This window comes from Selaginella moellendorffii, unplaced genomic scaffold (assembly GCF_000143415.4).
Source record: "Selaginella moellendorffii unplaced genomic scaffold, v1.0 SELMOscaffold_18, whole genome shotgun sequence".
NCBI classification, from domain to species: Eukaryota; Viridiplantae; Streptophyta; class Lycopodiopsida; order Selaginellales; family Selaginellaceae; genus Selaginella; species Selaginella moellendorffii.
In genome coordinates this window covers 916,154-934,149 of record NW_003314279.1, presented here as the reverse complement: position 1 = coordinate 934,149, position 17,996 = coordinate 916,154, and the positions used below count along the sequence as shown (strand labels likewise).

The window sequence follows — 17,996 nt, the reverse complement described above, 5'->3', positions numbered from 1 at the left end:
TCTCCCCACACTTTGTGACCATATGCTTCCCATGACCTTGGAGAAACCCTCTGTGATTCAAGGAGAAACCCGTCTGGGTTGCTAAGATTGACCTGCCCAAGTCTTTGAATGGCACCCGAAACAAGAAAACGCGTTGTGATGTTCACAGTGTTCACGAACTTCTTCCGTCTCACGAAACTTCCCAGATGGATCGATCTCAACAGATCCTTTACGGCGCTAGCATGGAATTCGAGAGCACTACGTAGGGACCGGATCGGCCAGGCCGGAGATCCATGAGCCTCGGTCCAGCGGGAGCTCCGCTCACCGTGAGCGTCAGCCACTCCACGTCGTCGGGAAAGAAAGGCATCGTCTCGATGAGATCTTGGGCGAGGAGGACCTGTCCCGTGCGGGCCAGGAGATCGACCATGCACGAGTAGTGGACGCGCTCAGGCGTGGATCCGTGATCCGAGCTCATCGCCGCGAAGCAGTCGCGCCCGGCGTGGATTGATCCAACCCGGCTGCAAGCGATGAGCACGCAGAGATGCGAGACGTCGTTTGGGAGGAATCCCTCGAGCAACATCGATTGAAAGAGCTGGATCGCGCTGCCGCGCCCGTCTTGATCGCGCTGGGAGAGCATGGCGAGGACGACGTTCCAAGAGACCACGTCCTTCTCGGGCATGGTTGCGAAGATCTCCATAGCGCGACCCGGGCGGGAATTTAGAGCGTAGGCCGCGAGGAGAGCATTCCAGGCGTAGACGCTGTGCTCTGGCATCGCATCAAACACAGCCTTGGCAGAGTCCACTTCTCCATTCTGCGCAAATGCGGTCACCATAGCCGTCCCAGCAAGATCATCACGATCCGGCATAGAATCAAAGATTTTCTTCGCTTCTTCTAGTTGACAGAGCTGCCCGTTTGCCACCACCATTGCCGTCCAGCACACGATCCCCACCGCCGGCATCAAATCAAGCAGCTTCTTTGCTTTTACCAAATCTCCTGTTTGGGAAAGTGTTGAGATTGCGATGTTCCAGGAAATCGCGTCGCGCTGTGGCATCGATTCAAAGAACTCGCTTGCGCGATCGATTTGCTGCCCTTGCGCGTAAGCTGTAAGCTTAGAGTTCCAGGAAACGATGCTGTGGCAGGGCATTCGAAAGAAAGCTCCTTTGCTAGACTCAAGTTGTTCTTGCTGCGCATATGCTCCAACGAGGACGTTCCAGGACACCACATTCCTTTCCGGCATGGAATCAAACAACTGTTTTGGACGAAAGAGATCTTCCCTCTCGGCAAATGACGCCATCATAGCCGTCCATGTCACCACGTCGCGCTCCGGCATCTTGTCAAAGACGCTCTTCGCGTTCTCAAGATGCCCATTGTGGGCATTTGCCGCCATGAGTATGTTCCAGGAGAAGGAGTTCCTTGCGAGAATGCCATCGAACGTCTGGCGTGCGGTCTCCGGGCAGCCACATCGTCCGTACATCTGGACGAGGAGATTCGCGGTGAAGGTGTCGGATCGAAGAGCGGTGGCGAGGATCCGGGCGTGGAGCCGCCGCGCGGTGGCCAGATCTCGGCATGCCTGGAGCTGTGAGGCGAATTGGGCCTGGAGGCGCTGCTGATCGCTGCCCAGAGGGAAAGAAAACCGCCCACCAAGCAGCGAGGAGGAATGGATCGAGCGTCGCCCATAACTCGACGACGAAGAAGATCGCCATTGTGTGACCCATCGCATCCAACAAAACCTTGGAGGGAAACTTGGATTGATCCTATACGATGGACAGATTTTCACGGGGAAGGGACGGTCTGGAAGTTCTGGATGAGATCTCTGATCTCGTCGTCTTTAGCCCTGTCCAATGCTGTTCTTCCCTCGCCGTCTTTCACCGTGTAGCTAGCTCCAGCGCGAAGAAGCTCCTCGATTTTGGGCTTATCTCCCTCGGAAGAAGCCATGAGCAATAGAATGTCCACCGGATGGAGACCCTCGTTGAGCAGCGCGTCCATCTTATCGTAGGATCCCTCGGTCGCCAGCATTCCCATGTAGTTGAAGTACTGCTCAAAGAGAGGATCAAAACCAAGAAAAAAAAGAGAGAGAGAGAAAGAACCATGAGAACAAACATTCCAGGAAAATCTCTGACCTGTTCGACGTCGTCCTTGTTGAAATCGTCCCTCTTCTGGCTGCCATAGATTCCAGCTCCTTGCGAATCCAATCCCCGGTTCCCGAATTTAAACCACGCCGAGACCCGGGAGCTGGATGGATTGGCGAGAACCAGGCGCTGTTGCCGCCTCCATGACACCTGCGACGTACCCAGAAACGTAGATGGAAGCGTTGCTCTAATTGCCAACGCTTGGATGCACGCCGCCATGGCCTCGGTTCCAAAAGCTTTAGACTATCCTAAAACATGATTCTTACCAGCTAAAGATCCATGCAAGTTAAAACATATATTGCCTCATTTTATCCTACATAGTGAAAGTTGAAAATCTAGAACCTTGCGATTCTGGAAGTCTAGATGTCTAAGGTTCTAGACTTTCAAGTTTCACCAAACATAGATTCCAGGATATATGTTAAAATTTGTTATAGATTGCAACACCTAATAACAGCTCTAGAATCCTCAAGCCAGGGGCTTGAAGCGCTTGAGGTGGACGAGAACCACAGTCTTGTTGTCAACCTCCAAGCTCATGCTCTGCATCCTGTCGCAAAAAAAGGCGAGCTCCATGCTCCCCTGCTGGTACTGGTACGCTCCACCACCTCCATGCCTCCCCCGGTGCTCCTCCTCCTCGAGCAGCCAGTCATGCACGCTGGGACAGATGCTCTCCACGCACTCCCGCGGCACCCCGTCCGACGCCAGCACCAGGAACTCGCATCCACCATCGCGGAGATCAATCTCCACAACCTCGGGAACAGCCACCACGGCCTGCTCCTCGGGCTCCAGCTCCGCGTTGCTCTTCCACATGAAATCACCCAAGGCCCGCGTCATTTGCAGCCCAAACTGGCCCTTCTCGCCACGAGAGTTCACGCTGCCAATCTCGAGCCACTTGTTCTTCACCACCGTCGCCCCGGCCCTGACCGCCCTCTCGCAGTCCCCGGGCATCGTCTCGGGCTTGTGATCCCTCGTCACCGCCACGGCCTCGTTTCCCCGCCACAGCGTGCAGTGGCTGTCCCCGACATGCGCCACGAAGAGCCTGTCGTCCAGGATCAAAACGGCAGCCGCGGTAGTGCCGCAATTGCCAGCGCCCTCCACCTCCTTGTTCTCCTCCGCGAGCTTGCGGAGCTCCTCCGCGCCGGCCGGGCTCTGCATGACCCTGTCCATCTTCGCGAACACCTCCCGGAGGCCGCGGCCAAACTCGCGCTTCTTGTAGTGTGGGTCGGAGACGAGGCGCCGGTGGAGGTGCTCGGCGCAGTAGCGCGCTGCCGCGCAGCCGCCGTGGCCGTCGTAGAGGGCGACGAAGGAGGAGGAGGCGTCCAGGTCGGGGACGCAGGCGTAGGCGTCCTCCATTTTGGGCCTGGGACCTTGAGTCGCCACTGCTCCCACCCTGATCCTAGAGTTCTCCATGACTACCTTGTGGACGCGATCGCTCTTCCAGTCCTTGAACATGTCCAGCGGGCTGGGCGATGGTGCCGCTGCTGCTGGACAAGGTGGCGGTGCCTTCTTGCCCTTCTGCGCCTTCTTCATCGCTACTTGATACCCTAAAACGTTTCACTGTGATTGAATTTTAAAAGGCAAGATCGCTACGTGCGTTAATAACCTTTTAATCAAGTAGGTAACATGTATTGGTCGCAGCCGTCCGTTTCGACGGCAGAGATGATGATTAGTATAAAGTAGCGTAAAGGTAACACTACAGATTCTCTATGGAAGGTAATCGCAGCCGTCCGTTTCGACGGCAGAGATGTTGATCCCGCGAACCACGGTATAAAGGTCCCATCCAGTGTGAGGCCATCCAGTGTGTTTGTTTAGGGCGAGGTGAAGAGCTCTATGGCGCCAGGGCAGCCCAAGCGTCGGGATCACGGTGGCAGAGCGGCACGCCAAGGTGGAGCGGCCGATCGCGATCCTGGCACGGACGAGCGCGGCAAGGTGGCGGCGACTGGCGGCGGCAAGGATCGCGGCAAGCACGGCGGAGGAAACCTAGTGGAGCGCCGGCAAGTCGGAGCGGGCACGAGCGCGGTCAAGCAGGAACCGGCAACGAGTTGGGATGGAGGAATGCAGGGGCTGGTGATATGCGAGGGAGAGATCGCCATCAAAGTTGCCAAGCGGAAAGACATCCCGTACGACGCGATCAAGAGAGGTGGAGGCGCAGAGGGCTGTTGCCAGGGCTTGCAAGGAGATCGGTTCGTCGCTTCGCGTGCCGGAGGTGATCGCCTTCGCCCCAAACGGACAGGCACTGCTCCAGCGCGTGGACGAAGAGATAAGGCCTCTCGTGCTCAAGCATCTCAAGCGCATTAACGCTCCCGTCATTGTCATGCAGAGGTTGCCACCCATCGAGGAGGAGGCGGCGGAGTCCCTCTTCCAGAGGACCTACAAGATCCGACAGTGACGATCTTGGGGACCGGGCTTGGCTCTACACGTTCACGGAGCATGAGCGCGACAAACTCCGCCGTGGAGATATTGGAGGTCCGCTGCTATCGCCTGGGCGGGCACAATCGCCTTGAACGCGCCGGCATCTCGAAGATCCATGTCCAAAGGAGAGCAGAACCCGAAATCCAGGATCCATATGCTCCTCCCGGAGAGATGCAGCTGGACGTCGCGGAATCTCCAGCCCTCTCCAAACACGACGCTTTTTTAGCCGTTCTTTTCCTAGAGATTCCCTGCCTCGCGGGAGATAGTTCTGGAGATATTGGAGGTCCGCTGCTATCGCCTAATTGTGTGTGCGTTGTGATGTGCAGGAGTTTTCCACACCTGGAAGCCAGCAGCGTCGCTCGGAGCGTCGGGGAGCTGTTTGCTCGCGTCGTGTTTGGAGAGGGCTGGAGATTCCGCGACGTCCAGCTGCATCTCTCCGGGAGGAGCATATGGATCCTGGATTTCGGGTTCTGCTCTCCTTTGGACATGGATCTTCGAGATGCCGGCGCGTTCAAGGCGATTGTGCCCGCCCAGGCGATAGCAGCGGACCTCCAATATCTCCACCGCGAGGTAGGGAATCTCTAGGAAAAGAACGGCTAAAAAAACGTTTGAGTGTAGAGGAGCGAGAAATATGGAGGGAGTTTGAGACAGCAGTCAAGGAGGCGGCTGGACGCTACGACAAGGACGCGAGCCCTTTGTTGGATAGACTGTTTTAGATTTCATCTTTAAGAGTACCGCTTTATTGGATAGAGTGTTTTTAGATTTGATATTTAACATTCTTCCTCGCATTAGTTTTTAGGTCGCGGAAGGGCTATGGCGAGCTTGAGAGCTCAGGTATCATTCTTTCTTCCTTGATATCGTGGCCCCATTTGTAACCTTCTCCCCCGAATGCTTCGTGCTTTGAAGAGAGAGAGAGGGGATCGAATGCGAGATCTATACTCTAGAAGATTGGTCTTTCTATTTTTTGTGGACAGCTGGTTTGTTCTCCCTCGTCATGTATGCTTGCTCCTTTGGTTTAGTTTCTTATAACGCTTTCGAACAGGCCAACGTAGCAGCTTCGAAGCTTTCATTGCCCTTTGGTATACGCTTACTCTTTGCATATGAAAAACTCTTTAACTGTCGGCTTTGAGCAGGCCCCAACCAAACTGTTGATAGGTTCATGACATGCCTTTCAGCGTATGTGTGCTTACACACTCTTTTCCTGTTACATCATCGGCAATTGTAACCTTCCAAGTGCCATAGTCTTCGTAGACAATTCCAGCTGCTATTTATTCATCGCTCTCATGCCAAGGGAGCCAGGATTGACCACAGGATGATCCAGGCTATCGCTCTCATTCTTTCCTTGTCCTGTTTGCTTCGTTTCCAGTCTTGGATGAGATTTATAGCAGGAATGAAAATTTCTCAATCCAGAAAGCTGCTAGGCTCAAGCTTCTCGGTTTCTCGGTATGCGTCCTTTCATTTTTCTGTTTTTTATTCCGTACGTCCTTCCCGAGCTCCATGTTCTTCGAGTGGCGCTTTCTTAGCGTTTTGTTTCTTCGACCACAGCTTTGAAGAACCTTTTGGCGGCAGTACTTCCTTGGCTACTCTCGGGTGGATCTCCGCTTTGGTGGAGAGCTCGTCCTAGAGCAAGTTTTCTACTGGAAGTAATATTAGAATTGCTTAGCAATGTTTATGGTTTATTTACACAAAAACATTCCTAAAGCATGGAATCGAGTTTTGTTTCTTGCGGAGGCCTTACGTCTGCTCATAGTAGCAATTCCTCTCGTTTTGGTGTATTCGCTTGCAAACAAACTTTCACCGTAGTAAATATAAAGGACACACGAGTGCAGAATCAGAACAGTAACCATGATCAAGTCTCATGCATGTTGCCAAGCATGAGACTGATGGATGCAAAATGCAAGTTTGTGAGCTTTGCTGATGATGTTCCACGCTTCATGCTCTATGCTTCATACAATCTTTAAACTCCAGTATGCAATCTTCAAGCTCCAAGCTCTTCAGAAGTTGTAGACTTCACCTTGCTCTTGGTTTTCCTAGCTCTTCTTAGATTCAGTGGGCTGGAGTTCTTGGCCTCTCTTTGCTCCATAGCTTAAATTGGCAATAATCTTGGCTAGATCTTGGCTAATTATTGGCTTCAAAGTGAGTTGCTTTTGTCCACGTTTAAAATCAGAAGGCACTACACAAGTCTAAGCCAAATGGTAAATCTAAACTAAACTTTACAATATTTAAGATTCCAATGCATGAAGGCAATGGTTCTGGAAGTGGTACCATTTGCCATGAACCCTGTTGACTGAGGTTATAAGTCACTAGCATCGCTTGCTTAACATGAGAAATGCAGTAGATAATATTGTTGTCGATGCTTGCAGACTTTATAAAGGGGAATCTTGCAGAAATGCTTTTTGGTGCCCGGCTTATCAGAACTACATTCTCACCTCTTATTTCAAAGAGTCCAAATAAGTGAGTGCCATTTTTTCCAAGCAAATAGAGCTTGCCATCCCTACCAAAGAGCTTAAAACACCCTTCAAGTACTTCAGACCCCAGCTTCAAGTAACGGAGTGAAAGAACCTCGCCATTGTCTGCACAATAACTCAGCAGTGCCACCTTGCTTTTGGATCCAATGGAATGGATGATGTTGTCACAAACAGTGGAGGAGGATGTGACAAACTCCACAAAATCCTTCTTGAGATCCTCCTCAAGGTGGTTACAGAGCAGCCATTCTGACTTCCAGGAGCAGAGGACTGCCGTTTGCACGAATCTCCGCACCCGAAATACTACTCGATAGCCCTGTTCATGATCCACTAGAGTTGCAATCTCTGGATCAAACTTTGCATATGGCAGTTCTAATCCATGTGCTTTCCACTTATTGAAGAATGGGTTCCCCACCCAAAAGCCTCTGCCTTCCCGGACCAGCACCAGCCCAGACTGGGAGACCGCCTGGATAAATTTGGATGGAAATTCCAGCTGGAACCACTTACCCAGACCCAAGTGGCATATGTTACAGAAAGGCCAGCCCTCTTCTTTTGATGCTGGCAATAAGATGTAGGGCGATGGATCCCTGTAGCGGACTGAAAACCATGGAGAGTCAATTATTTCTTTCCACGCCTTGCAAACAGCTCTTGCTCTCAACAGACTCGGCCCAGGAAGCCTCAAAAGGATATCTACATGCTCCATCACCAGCCCTAACCAGAGGAAATGTAATTTGTGACTTTATTTTGTTACCTTTTAGATAGTTATTACTACATCACATTCATTTTACCTTTAAAGTGTTTAAATTGTTTAATAGTTTTTTCCACTTTCCAATCTGCATCTCTGTAATGGGCCTGGGTAAGGAGGTTTTCTTGCCTGCGCTTTGAGCCCAAGAGACCAGCAAAAGAGATCCTGCAAAGGATAACCATCCATCCCCTTACATCTTGGAATGCCATGTATAAAGTTATGATGTGGTAGTTATAAACCACAATAGTATTTTAGAGGGTTATACCAATATGAGGTCTAAATGTATAATTATGATGTTATATATTAGTATTAGTATAATGGAATTTTGGTAGTTATTATATTGGTTTCAATCCAAACCACTCACTCTTGTATATAACTTATGGTTTTAGGGCTAATTAAAGTTACACATTTCTACATTTTATTTCTATATTTCATACACTCATATTGATAGAGGTGAGGGGTATTTTTTATTATCCTTGGGGAATAGAAAAACAAAAGTTTATCAAACTGTGAGAAGCTTGACCTCATTTATGAAATAGGACAGCTGTCTGGATTGAGAAATTCTTGTTCCCACAATAAATCAGATTGTGAGTGAGAAGGAGCATGTAGTAAGGGGAGGACTTTAATGGAATCAATTTGGCCAAAGAAAGCTAATGTAACTAAAGAAGGCTAAAGACTGACAAAAATCTCCATTGCAAAGATAATCCAAATTGCATTCTTGCATCCATTAATCAAAATGAGACTATTAAAATAGCATATAAATAGATAAATAGATACATTGACCAGCTATTTACTATTAGAAAAAGAATATTCTCTTTTCTTTTTTTTCTTTCTTTTTTTTCTTTTTTTCTTTTTTTAAAAAAATTTCTTCTATTTTCTTTCACTGCAGATGCCTCCCACCTGCTACTCATTGCCAAGGGAGCCAAGTCATCCAGGATGCAGGACGTAACATCCAAAAACAAAGTGTTAAGAACAAACAGGACAAATGAAAAGAATGTGACCGATTGGAATATAATTTACTAACAAAAAGAAATACATATAGCAAGCATAGTATCAGCCAATCGCCAGTTCAAATAAATCTTCCTCTCACGAATCTGAGGTCACTGAACGCAGAACTGCCACTACAACAAACCATGCCGTCGAGAGGAACGATGTTTGGAATAAGCTATCCTTGTTACATATTTTGCTCATTTGGGTCTGGGTAAGTGATTCCAGTTGAAGCTCCGGGAGAGAGCCTTTTGGGTGGGAAACCCACTTCCACCATCCAGAATTCTTGCCCCGCTGTGGAGAAAAGGTCAAGCAGTGGCACATCTTAAGGCTGCCATTTACGGATCATCGAGTAGTATTTCCGTTGCGTAGTTTCATGGAAGTCTGAGTGGCTGGTCACAGAGCACGACCATCATGAGGATATCAACGAGGATTTCGCGGAGTTTGTCACAACCTCTTCCCCGGTTTGTGACAACATCATCCATTCTTTGGATGGGAGAGAAAGGCGAGGTCGCGCGGACAATGGCGAGTTCCTTTCACTCCACCACGTCAATGAAGTACTTTAAGGGAACTTTAAGCTCATGGGTTGGGAAGGCAAGCTGTACTTGCTTGGACAGAGCAGCACCGGCGTGTTTGAGCTCTTCGACTAAGAGGGGAGGACGCAGTTATGATAAGCCGGGCACCAGAGGACACCTCTCCAGAACGTTTCTTCACAGCTTCCATAAACATTCACAAGAATGTAATCTACTGGATTCCTGATGCTTGCCAAGCAATGCTGGTGACATATGGCCTCAATAAACAGGACTCATGGCACTCCCAGATCCATTGCAAACTCCTATACATTAATAGAATTTAGCTTATTAGACTCACTCCAAGAGTACCATATAGAAAAAATCACCACGAGAACTTCACAACGTCTCTACTTTAGTAACAAGAACAAGGAATAAAAAAACGCATTCAAGTTATACAAGCTTCCAACTATCTCTGTACACCGGCAACTCAGAGAGGTTCCTCCATCTTTAATCACCTGGGAAATCGATAGCAGCTTAAGTACTTTTAGAAAACTTTTAGAGTACCTTGACATAGAAGAGATCCTCGCTTCCATCCATAAGTTCTCGTCAGACGTATCTAAGTTCCAGTGTATCTGCATTTAGCAAGCTCTATCAAGTTAAGAAACGTATTTACCTGCGCTAGTGCATAGATTGCCCGGACCACACGAAGGTAATCCGGTCCCAGAGCGGTCACTACAACATCAGCTATAAACGTTCCCCATAAACTGCAAAAACATAGATTTCACATGAGAATGGAAGCGCTAAACATCTCATCTTACATGGGCCCAAGCAGCATCATAGTGCTCCGAATGGTGATGTATCTCGCAGCGGCCCCAGCAAGTAACTGCAAAACAATGTAAACACTTCCTAGCTTTGTTAGAAGCTGTGGTGAGTTACCTGTCTTGCTGCAAGCATTGTCACGCGAGACTCGAGTTTTGTAGCAACCAGCTGACCACCCTACAAGAGCTGCGACTATTTAAGAACACTACCACGAAATCATGGTCGATTACAGTACCTTTTTTAGAGCCTCTCTAGCAAGTTGGTAACGAGCAGCTTCCATCAGCATTTTTCCAGAAAGCTCCTTCGCCACCTGAAGACAGGCTAATTTATATCCGAAAACATCACAGGATCATACCAATCTTTGGAGCGTGGACATTGTGAGAGCGCTTCCACCCTGTCGCGTTGGCGTAAGGTTAGACAGATAATCCAAGAAAGGAAAAACACAAACTTTAAACACGGCGGACACGAGCTCACGGCCCCCAAGTTTGAGAGCTGCCGCGAGATTTTTGCGCCATGACCCAGACTGGGAAGTTTCAGCGTCACTCGGATCATCATCAATCCTCAGAGGCTCCGATGGACTGGAAAAAAAAAGTCAAGAGCGGCAAGAATAGCATCATTGCTTGCCTTGAAGATTGTTGGAGGAGGAAAAGAAATATCTCGGCTTCTAAGTCCTCCGTAGGAAGTTTTAGGGAGCACGGGATTTTGAGTTTCTGTCGAACTTGTAAAAGAACGTCCCTGTATCTGGGCCTCCGACCACTAAACGGTAGTACAACAATTAAAAAAGAAACACTTGCTCCAAAGCAATGCACTTACGTCACAGTAGATTTGGCATCCGCGGCTAGAAACAAAAGCCTCGATTCCAACCGTTCCAGTAAATCATCTCGTTTTTCTTCCCCGTCCTCGGAATGCCGAGGACTAGAGCCATCGCCCTGTGCTACGGACTTAAAGACAGGACTAAAGAAGCTGTGATTTTTTTCAAGCTAGTCAGCTCCCTCCGAAAAGAGCGTTTCTAGATTCGTACCTCTTGCCATAGAGAATGCTCGAGAGCTCAGAAAGCTCCACATCGCTAGCTAACTCAAGAACAGTATGGAGCTCAGGATCCACAGCAGCTGCCAGGGACGAAAATGTAAGAAACTCATACACAAATGAAATGTTTTCTACGAAGAAGGCATGCATACCGAGAACCTGGAGCCTGTGCTGTTGGTGTCCCAATCGAGGAAGTCTCGCCCTCGTAGACCTCACGTCCAGGAAGTGATGGAAGAACTGACGAGAGCTCTGGAGCTAGAAAGGCTAAACTAATGAGGACAAGCAACAAACTACAGGCGTGGAAGAACGAACAAAAAGAATGCGCGCGCAAGGAAGAATGCGAGGAGTGAGTACCTCGATGTATGGGCTCCTGCTCCGGTGGAATCTCGGCAGCGGCGAAGCCAATCCAGATAGCGCCATGGCTCACCACTGCATTTTTAGGGTTCTTCGTCTAGGGCTGCTGGTGACCAATTCATCCGCATTGCGATCTCAGCTCGCGTCCAACAGCAACAGCAGCAGTGTAGAATCTATCGCCAGGGCGTCAATCCACACCAGCAGCCCCGGCGGCGGCAATCCGCGGCGTTGGACAGGCATAGGGCTCGCGCGATCACGGCCAAAACTAGATTGTAAAACTTGACTCATTGCATTTCAAATGTATGTCAGCTTATGATAACCTTGGCTCATACCCTTTAGTGCAAGAGTTTCTCCAAAAAGAAGATCAGTGTGATTTTCTCCATTAGTGTGCTTTCAGTACAAAAAGTTATATAATTGTTTCTTCTTACATATATTTAGATTTTATTAAGTGCGAAAAATGTGATAATGTGCAGATATAGTAATCAACACATTACACCAGAATCCAAAAGTGGACATTTATATATATTTACTATAAAAAAGTTATAAAAAACAATTTTATGAAGCAACACTTAGTTTACTTAATGGTAATGTTATTTCTATTTAATAATCTAATATATCAAAAATTATTTAAAAAATTATAATTTATAAACACAAGAATAATCTTTTTGAATATGGTAAAATAAACTAGTGATTATAAATACAGGATTAATCTAAATAAATAATAGGCGTTCGATGGTAGAATATCCTTGAATATTCAAGCATCCATTACCTACAGGTTTGCTTAAGCAAACCAAAAATTTAGAGTTAACTAAATTAGTGTTTATTAGAAAACTTGTAGAGTATAAAGAATATACCTGAAGTATCCAAGTATGTTCTAAAATATTCTTTAATCCGATGCTTGTGATCTTTTGTCTTTAAACTCGTTTATACAACATTTAATATTAATATCTAAAATTCTATTAAGAAAGCTATTGAGAGGGATTGTTTGCAAGCTATCACTAAATTTATAATCCATCAAAAAATGCAATTACAAAGACACCTAGTGTTTAAATCAAAACCATGAGTTAGTATGAGGAATAAGAAAATATAAAGGGAAGTAGGGATGAGTATTAATGTAGCCCAAAGCCATAATTTGCTACAATCTAGTTGCTACAATCTGTGTGTGTGTGTGTGTGTGTTGCCTCTTGAATTGTTGTCAGCTTCAAGAGATTTAATAACTTTACTATTTTTAATTTCTTGTCAAAAATGTAGCGCACGTGGTTTTGACCCTTTATCCTATGGTGATTTACCATAGGATAACACCACGAAGCGGAATCTAAACCCTCTTTGTGCCACGTGACAAATGCCACGTGTCACATGCCACGTGTCCATGCCACGTGTCCATAGGAACCCGAGGTTTAGGGCCTTGGGCCACTGAACGAAGGAACGGTGCCAAACTCCCAAGCGTGGAGCCAAGGAGTGATGGAACCGGACCACGGAGCAACTCCCGAGCATAAAGCCCAAGGAGCGAAGGGACAGGGGCCTGGAGCGACTTGGAACAGTCCTGAAGCAACCAGCATCCCAATGCCAGGACCAGCACACAAAACGGAGCCAAACGGAGTCTGGCGCTATTTCGGCATACCGGTGGTCTAACGTGAGGACATGGGTACTCCACCAGTTAGCATGGAATGGAACTTGGGCTTAGACCCAAGCCGGACGCAGAACAAGGACAGGCATGCAAGCGGGAGCTAGACTATGCCTCAGGTTGGTCGGCCATGCCCGACCTACCCACTATCCCTACTATACATTTGGAACCCCCCATAGGCCCCCCCCCCCTTGAGGAACACACGCTTTGGGCTTTCACCCCAAGCCTCCCTTAGTATCAGGAGTTAGTCTCTGGGACAAACTCGAAACTTACTAAATATGGAATGTCCTTAGATTGCGAATTTGGACATGGGACGAACACCATTGTGTTCAGGCCAATCTCTACATTCCGTAAATATGCCAAATAAGCAAATCTGGACACTTTCCATAAATAGCATTTGGGACCAAAATGAGACTAACACAAAGGGCATGATAGCGAGGGTGTTTGGCAGACACGGTAAGCTATCATGTAGCGATATTGAGGGACCAATCTCAATGCGCGAGGGTTCTTGTCAAGCCAGTGCAAGACAGAGCAAAAGAGAACTAAAAAGCCGGGCCAAGTATGCTTGGCCAAATAGACACTTAGGAATTCCGTCCTTATGCTCATCCGGCCAAGTACAGATGCTAAGTCCAGTTTACTAACACTTGAACAAGAGGGGCTGATAAAGGGTCCAGCAATACCGACCTCCTGCCATCGTGGCAGTAAGGAAAGAGTGTCCGTAAGGACTGGTCGACAGATAACTTTCGATACCCGAAGTCACATTCGCGACACTCTCCCCCCCTTGGGGAAGATCGACGTCCTCGTCGATGCATACTCCAGTCCAGAATACCGCCAAGGAAACAACTCTCGAAAAAGTTCACGGTACTCACACTATGTGAGAAATGCATCAACTTAAATGAGTTAGGGAGCAACCTCTTTGTTTAACGCGGATGCGCTACCAGCTCAGACACCTTCCGGCCGTCACCGACAAGGAAATGACCAACGGAGTCAGCCACCCTTGCTGCTCTAGGTGTCACCCAGCTACAAAAGTGTGATACGCCCTGCCCGCAGGGACATAGAGAGAGAAGCCAGAGGCCCCAACCCTCCTGAGCAAAGAAACCAAACCCGTCGGTAAGGTTTAGATAGACTACTGTAAACAGGCAGTTAGAGTTGTTTACACGGTCACGCCCTTTCAACAAAATAAGGAACATCGACAAAGAGGCGGGTGATGTGACCAGTCGACAGTAGCTACCCCATGACTAGAGATTTCAACATGCACACGAAGTGCCGAAGCCAGTCTGCCTATACTGGCCCAAACTCAAAGATCAATAGATAGGGACTATATCAAAGTCATAAACAATGATATCTTAGAGATTTAATTATCAGTGAATAAAGCTTAGATGAGAACACAAATGTATTCCAAATAAGTTATCATCCGATAAACTAGTATTATAGTATAGGAACCACCAAGATCATCATAATTTGGCAAACATAGGAATGACCATCCAACAAAATTCAATAGCTAGTATATCATCAAGGATACTCAATGATGAAACTTAACTACCGAAGATAGTAGACAGTAAGCCAACAACTTACTAGAGAGAACTCAAAGAACACAAAGTATCATTGACTAACAAGCACAATGCTCGCGAATGTATCACCCAAAGGAAATAACATCTAAATCTATCAAAATTAACTCGAGCAACAATCAACAGAAGAGAATGAATGTGGTAAGACCAACAAACACTCATGCCTGCCAACTATCACAAAAGCTAATCGGAATAGATCCCAGCCAACAATACCAAGGAACTCAAGTTTGCCTAAGCAAGTGTTAGCAACATCCTACTGACGTCTCAAACCCAAGAGACCAATCCAAAGCAAACCACAAAGAACATGTGGTATTGCAAAAAGCCAAAAGCCATCAAAGAGAACAACTAACCATCATAAAAGATCATTGATCATCCTATCAAAAAAAGAGATATGCAGAATCATCGTCTAAGAAGGAATCCACCATCCCGAAGAATAGCAAATCATTCTAGATCAACGATAATCAAGCAAAACCTTTGACAATGAGAATCAATCATCCTAAATGATAGTCAATCATTACTAATGATTGCTAGATGCAAATACTAACTTCAACATCAAAGCTAACAAGCCAAAATGCCTTCCCCAACAACTTCTAACAAATGGAATAATGAGCATAAAACTCAAAGAACCAAAAGCTTGAAGAAGCCTATAGCTAAGTCTTGCCTAATAATGATCACGAGTCTCATAGAAGCTAACTTCAATGCTAAAGAAGAAATCATAGTGCAACCCACAATGTCTTCTTCAACACATCCATAAGCCAAACTTCATAATACCAAAGCTAATGAAGAACATTTCTGCATCAATCCAAAAGCTAAGCACAATGGAGCTATGCTCAACAAGTGATCACTAAATGATTCTCCATGAATCCATCTATAGCAAGACGTAACTCACTTCATAGCAAGCACAAGAAGAATCATCAATGATTGATATATTTCAACTAAAATCCCATAAGGATTCAAAATATTCCAACATCGATCACTAACTCTCCCACTTGTAGAGTTAGCATAGTCCATGACTAAACCACTTTTCAAGGAAAAGCTCAAAGCTCAACCCCTACTAAATAATCTCGTCTAGAACACAACTAACTCAACTTGCCACTCAGTTCATTTGAACGTCAACACAGTTGCTAACTAGCAAATGCATGAATGCCAACAACACAAAGCCATAGCCAAATCATCAACACTATCTTCATTAAGATTAATGAAACTCAATATCAATCCTAAGGAGAGACATCTCATTTCACTTTGAATCTCAACCTCAATAATGTCAATGACAAGGCATCACTTCAATGCCATCAACAACAGAACAAAACTAGCAGAAAGCAAGAGTGAATCACCACTCAAAACTCTCTAGCAACCAAGCTAACTAAAGTCGGAGATACTTTACTCAGTATCCAAGACCAATTTCTCAACAATACTCAGTCACGGATAACACTTCCTCAAGGAGTGAATCACCACCTCCAAGACTCAATGAAATCCAACATTATAGACCAAACGTAACCAAATGATATCGACAAAGGAATTGACATGCCAACATGGAAAAACCATGCCAGCCTAATGACATGATCCTCCGCAACACCATCCGGTAAAGCAAGCCCACCACTGCTAAATCATCATCGAGCAAAGCAAGTGTCAACGGTCCTTGATAAAGTCTACAAGTAATCACTAGTCACAAAAGAGAACTAACAATCACTCCTCAACTTGCGTTCACAAAACTCAACACTAAACTCATATCATCGAGTCATATACTCATCCAATATGAACGTAATACCTCAGGTACGAGATAAAAGTTCATAGACAAGCACAAACTAAATGACCACTCGAATCCAACTTAACCGCAATAAGCTCACTAATGCATTTAGTCAATAGCTCTGAGCATGCCTTGAAGAGGCTAGCTATGCATGATCAACACTCAGTCGAAACTAAAGTGAAGACCATGAGATGGACTCATATTGGTACACAACCTCCTCATAGACAAAGCTATAGTACGGGTACCAACATCTCAACCTCAAACAACTAAGTTGGACATCACCATCCTTAGCCAAGGCGCAGGGCCACCAAGACCAAGTCAAGATCAGTGAGAGCTCACTACTCTCATAGAGTCTAACGTAATGCAAGGTGCAACCTGCCACCAAGCATAACGCTACAAAAGAAAGGTACAAGGGTCACATTTCTGAGAAAAGTGCAACGGCCACTTTTCTACACCAACTCTAGACTCTATCCAACTCAATTGCCTTAGCCCCAAAAGTCAGCATCCCTTTCAGGCCACATCATACAAACTATTTACTAAGGTTCAAGCCAACCAAAGTCAACTCCAACCTCTTCACTAGTTTGTACTGGCCTTCAAAAACGGAATGGTTTTCAGACAAAATGATCAATAGATCAGCCATTGGAAAAGTCTAAGAAAATTTGTGGAAAATTTCCCATCCTAGAGAAAGAATGACTCTCAGTCCAGGATTGCAAATTTTCAAGACTCAACCAACTTCCTCCTACCAACAACTTCACATAGGCTCACCTCAACACAAATTCTCATGATCGAACAACATGCTTAAGCATCGAACATCTTTGCCCATATAACCGACATCCAACACTGACATCCGCAAAGTGCAAAATGAACATCCAAGGCTTGATCACGAAGACCACATCTTTGGATATCCACATTGCACTAACACTCTTCTTCAATCGCCTTTAAGATCTAATGTGAAGCCGAAACATTAACAAGAAAAATGACATGGAAAATCAAGGTCCAAGGAAAATTCCTCATCACTTGAAATAACAATGCCACTTCCACTAACACAAGTGTTAGTGATGTCAATGCCCCAACTACACATCTTCTCCATCCAACAATCTACTCCAAATGCTAACGGTTCAACCGACAAGTCATAGCAAGTGAATGCTATAACCCTTTTCCAACACCTAATGGGCAAACTCAAGGAAACAAGGTACCAACTTAAGCTTAGCATAATGGACCATCTCCGAGAATTCAGTCAAAGCTACTACAATGCTACTTCGTGCAAGTAGACTAGCTTCTCCATCAACCACTTTGGGGTTGATCATCATTTAACCAAGCAACTTCGTAAACACATTGCTCATTATCACATGGATATGATATAGAAATCACAATGACTTGATCATCGATTGAGCAACACCACGAGCAATGCCAATGTCATTACTTCAAAGGTTTATGTGAGTATCAAGTGCCAACTCAATTCGACAAAATGCAACATAAATGCCACACTCCACCAATAGAGATTTACAACACCCAACATCGCTAACTTTTGTTCACAACACAGACAAGCTCATGCCACTCTCTTTCCGACCAAACTCAACACTAATCCAACACCAAGCTACTCAAGGAGCAATAGCAAGGTTCCCCGGAAAA

At 46.3% G+C, this 17,996-nt stretch overlaps 3 protein-coding genes and 1 long non-coding RNA gene across 6 annotated transcripts; 1 reads left to right on the top strand and 3 right to left on the bottom strand.

Moving 5' to 3' along the window:
• Positions 1-1,698: 1,698 nt before the first annotated feature.
• On the bottom strand, positions 1,699-2,368 carry LOC9640465 (protein LHCP TRANSLOCATION DEFECT). The gene is made up of 2 exons (XM_002971831.2): positions 2,100-2,368; positions 1,699-2,013 (listed from the first exon to the last, which is right to left on the bottom strand). Exons 1-2 carry the CDS (start codon positions 2,325-2,327, stop codon positions 1,753-1,755), a joined length of 489 nt encoding a protein of 162 aa, XP_002971877.1. The 5' UTR covers positions 2,328-2,368; the 3' UTR covers positions 1,699-1,752.
• A 154-nt stretch (positions 2,369-2,522) lies between these two features.
• LOC9640728 (probable protein phosphatase 2C 60) lies at positions 2,523-3,643 on the bottom strand. Its single transcript, XM_002971830.2, has one exon. It carries the CDS (start codon positions 3,633-3,635, stop codon positions 2,574-2,576), a length of 1,062 nt encoding a protein of 353 aa, XP_002971876.2. The 5' UTR covers positions 3,636-3,643; the 3' UTR covers positions 2,523-2,573.
• Positions 3,644-5,334: 1,691 nt separating this feature from the next.
• On the top strand, positions 5,335-5,930 carry LOC112346935. The gene is made up of 2 exons (XR_002992613.1): positions 5,335-5,596; positions 5,651-5,930. It is a non-coding gene; the product is annotated as an uncharacterized LOC112346935 (long non-coding RNA).
• Positions 5,931-9,552: 3,622 nt separating this feature from the next.
• LOC9640727 lies at positions 9,553-11,755 on the bottom strand. Of its 3 annotated transcripts, XM_024677071.1 has the most exons (13): positions 11,426-11,754; positions 11,224-11,326; positions 11,067-11,154; positions 10,859-11,008; positions 10,670-10,801; positions 10,494-10,623; positions 10,401-10,439; positions 10,281-10,355; positions 10,163-10,222; positions 10,045-10,109; positions 9,900-9,990; positions 9,791-9,842; positions 9,553-9,741 (listed from the first exon to the last, which is right to left on the bottom strand). In XM_024677071.1, the coding sequence occupies exons 1-13, from the start codon at positions 11,489-11,491 to the stop codon at positions 9,734-9,736; spliced, it is 1,059 nt and encodes a 352-aa protein (XP_024532839.1). In that variant the 5' UTR covers positions 11,492-11,754; the 3' UTR covers positions 9,553-9,733. The 3 variants fall into 3 exon arrangements, with proteins under 3 accessions (XP_024532839.1, XP_024532837.1, XP_024532838.1); XM_024677069.1 differs by having other exon boundaries at positions 9,553-9,842; positions 11,426-11,755; XM_024677070.1 differs by having other exon boundaries at positions 9,553-9,842; positions 11,224-11,320; positions 11,426-11,755.
• Between the last annotated feature and the right edge of the window lie 6,241 nt (positions 11,756-17,996).

Coding starts and splice junctions, on each gene's coding strand:
- LOC9640728 (XM_002971830.2), bottom strand. CDS start 3,635: ATGAAGAAGGCGCAGAAGGGCAAGAAGGCACCGCCACCTTGTCCAGCA.
- LOC9640465 (XM_002971831.2), bottom strand. CDS start 2,327: ATGGCGGCGTGCATCCAAGCGTTGGCAATTAGAGCAACGCTTCCATCT. Junction 2,014..2,099: donor ACAAGGACGACGTCGAACAG/GTCAGAGATTTT, acceptor CTCTTTGAGCAG/TACTTCAACTACATGGGAAT.
- LOC9640727 (XM_024677069.1), bottom strand. CDS start 11,491: ATGGCGCTATCTGGATTGGCTTCGCCGCTGCCGAGATTCCACCGGAGC. Junction 11,327..11,425: donor GCAGGAGCCCATACATCGAG/GTACTCACTCCT, acceptor TAGCCTTTCTAG/CTCCAGAGCTCTCGTCAGTT. Junction 10,356..10,400: donor TGTCCACGCTCCAAAGATTG/GTATGATCCTGT, acceptor GCCTGTCTTCAG/GTGGCGAAGGAGCTTTCTGG.